The 3,284-nt window shown below is 34.1% G+C and overlaps 1 protein-coding gene across 1 annotated transcript in view; it reads right to left on the reverse strand.

The window, feature by feature from the left end:
* The window catches only part of LOC102892117 (glutamate receptor 3), a 362,305-nt gene that overhangs the window by 96,138 nt on the left and 262,883 nt on the right, over positions 1-3,284 (reverse strand). The window contains 1 exon segment of the mRNA XM_025051351.1: positions 389-493. Within this exon segment, the coding sequence (XP_024907119.1) occupies positions 389-493 (105 nt within the window).

Below are 3,284 nucleotides of genomic sequence, written 5' to 3' on the forward strand. Positions count from 1 at the left end.
ACTGTGTTCAGAGTCTCTTTTGGTAGGTGAGTTGGCAAAATGAAGAGATACCTATTTTCTAATTCTGTTGCTAAATCCATGTGTACCTTGGCAGCTTTTGTTTAAATAAAAATATGCAGCAAAATTTGTGATTCCTTCCATTTACTGTAGGAAGCTGTTAATAAATGTTGAGGCTACCACTTATAGAACTAACCTCCTTCTAAACTGTGTAGATGGAGCACTGATTACTAAATAACTCTGCATCACATCTACACTATTCACTGAAAGGAAAGGCAAAAATGATATGTGGGAATTTGCTTTGTGCGTGTTTCCTAACACCTATTTTCTTGCACCTGAGTGCTGTCACCTTTCAAAAGACTTTTTTTTTGGATATGTTTTAGTTACTTACTTTTCGAGAGCCAGTGACTTTCATTTCATACACATCAATGGTATAATTTGTTCTACGTCCGTAAGTGTCAAATTGGATGTTTCCAGTCATTCCTTGTACCTGCACCTGGTAGAAAGGAAAATGTAAAAATTAAAAAGAGCACCACATTACTGCCTTCTAGGTATCTGGGATGAGGTCCTCTGATGGATCTTGGAGTCTTGATGAACTTTTATCTTGAGTCATTGAGCTATATAGCTACCAAGTCATGTCTATACAGACCTTCATTTCCTCTCCAGTATTTTCTAGGTATGCCTTTTAATTATAAAGCTTTGATTGGGTTTGATACAGTGAGGCCCTTACCACCACTTTTTCAAGGGCCTGAAATTTCCACTATTAGTCTCTTTTTAAAGAAGTAGCCTGAAGAGTAGTCTTAATTAGGGTAATGCATTCTTCTAAACTGTGAGTTCTTTGGGGGGCTGTGGATTTTTCTTATTTTAGTATTCTCAATATCTGAACATAAACTGGCTTCAGTAACATAGGCTCCAGACCTTATGGATTCATATCTTACCTAGCTTTATCACTAACTGTATGACCTTGGGTATGTTCCTTAATACTTTTGTACCTCAATGTCCTAATCTGTAAAATGGGAAATCTTATAAGTACCTATCCCTCTAAGTTGTTGGGAGGATTAAATGAGTTATACATATGTAATGTTTAGAATAGTGTCTGGCATGTAGTAAGCTTTGAAATACATGTTAGCTGTATTAATTACTGTTAATAAAATGAATTTAACTCTGTTTGTTAAAAGAGTTACACATTTACCAGCTACCACCGTAACAGCTATGAGTTTTTCTTCTTATTTAACCTATGCCCAGCTACAGAAAGGTAGCAGAGAGCTAGGCCATGGAGGGATAATCCATAGACTGATGAGATTGGTTAAGTCTAAGGAATCAGGAATATGGAGTACTAGATAAGAAAGCTAGAGATACTGGAGATACTGGAATAGACTAGACACCTATTAGGGATGCCAAATGCAGATTCATGTATGCGACAATTTTTCCTGGGTCTGGGCCCAGTATTATAAACTAATAAGAGGCCATATTTGCTGGGTGGAGAGGTTTCTTTACCTATTTTACAGCTCAGGAATTCTGCATGGGAGGCCCTAAATAAATATAAGCTATATTGCTATTCACTTGAATACTCATCTGGCGAGTGAAAGTTGAGGCATTTTCTTCAAAGAAAAAGAATCTCATTCTCCTAGGATGAAAGGATGGAATACTTTTCATCACTTATAGAGAGTGTCAAGCTGTTAAGCAAGTCAGAAGTGGTAATGAGCTTATGCTGCAGAAAGGAAAATTGATGGCAAATATTAGTTAAAGAAAAGTTTCTTTGTTGAGATTAAAATTTCTTATCCAATAGTATAGATCTGGTACATTCTGTGATACATGAAGGGCTATTTACAGTCTATTTTGAACATTGAATTTCAGGACAGAAATTAGGTAGGGCAAAGACACTGGTATAGGAACTTATTAAGGAAATTCTTCATTACTGAAAATAGCAAAGGTTTCAAGTCTTATTAAAAATTGTATATTTGTAAAGATCCAGCCTATTTAAACATAATACACAAACTGGACAGCATTCTAGGCCTGTCCAAGTGATTCCAGACCCATGAATAGAATTTTTGGTGAACAGAAGTAGAATTGAAATACCACTCAGATGAAACTCTATTATTTAAAAAATTTTCTTTATTTTTCAATTACAGTTGACATATAATATTATTATTAGTTTTAGGTGTAAACCATATTGATTAGATATTTATATAACTTACAAAGTGATTACCCTGATAAATCTAGTACCCATCTGACACCATACATAGTTATTACAATATTATTGACTATATTCCTTATGCTATACTTTACATCCCTATGACTATTTTGTTACTACCAATTTGTGTTTCTTAATCTTGTGCCCTCTTTTCCTCAACCTTACACCCCTCCCATCTGGCAACTATCAGTATGTTTTCTGCATCTAGGAGTTTGTTTATGTTCTGTTTGTTTGTTCATTTTATTCTTTAGATTCCTCATGTAAGTGAAATCATGGCATTTCTCTGTCTGACTTACTCTACTCAGCACAATACACTCTAGGTCAGTCCATGTTGTTGCAGATGGCAAGATTTCATTCTTTTTTTATAGGTGAGTAATACTCCATTGTATACATGTACCACCTATTCCTTATCCATTCATCCACTGATCGGACAACCAGGTTGCCTCTATATCTTGCCTATAGTAAATAATGCTACAATGAACATATGAATGCACATGTTCTTTCGAAGTAGTGTTTTGGGTTTCTTTGAATAAATACCCAGAAGTAAGATTACAAGGTCTTTCTTTGTCCCTTGTTATGGCCGTTGTTTCAACATCTATTTTGTCTGTATAAGTGTTGCTACCCCATCTGCTTTTTCCTTTTCATTTTCATGAACTATCTTTTTTCATCTAAACCTTTACTTTGTGTGTCTTATGATCTGAAGTGAGTCTCTTGTAGGCAGCATATGTAAGGGTTGTTTTCTTATCCATTCATCCACCTATGTCTTTTGAATGGAGCATTAAATTTACTTACAGTTAAAGTAATTATTGATAGATATGTCATTACTGCCATTTTATTATTCATATTTTTTATTTTTTACTTTTTAAATTAGAGTTGACATACAATATTATATTAGTTTCAGGCATACAGCATAGTGATTAGAAATTTATATACCTTATGAAGTGGTCACCATGATAAATCTAGTAAACATCTGTCACTGTACAAAATTTTTACAATATTATTGACTATATTCCCTATGCTGCACATCACATCCCAATGACTTATTTTGTAGTTGACAGTTTGTACTTCATATTTTTTATCTATTTTTTAATTT

The sequence above is a fragment of the Pteropus alecto genome, unplaced genomic scaffold, assembly GCF_000325575.1.
Source record: "Pteropus alecto unplaced genomic scaffold, ASM32557v1 scaffold208, whole genome shotgun sequence".
In the NCBI taxonomy this organism is placed as follows: domain Eukaryota; kingdom Metazoa; phylum Chordata; class Mammalia; order Chiroptera; family Pteropodidae; genus Pteropus; species Pteropus alecto.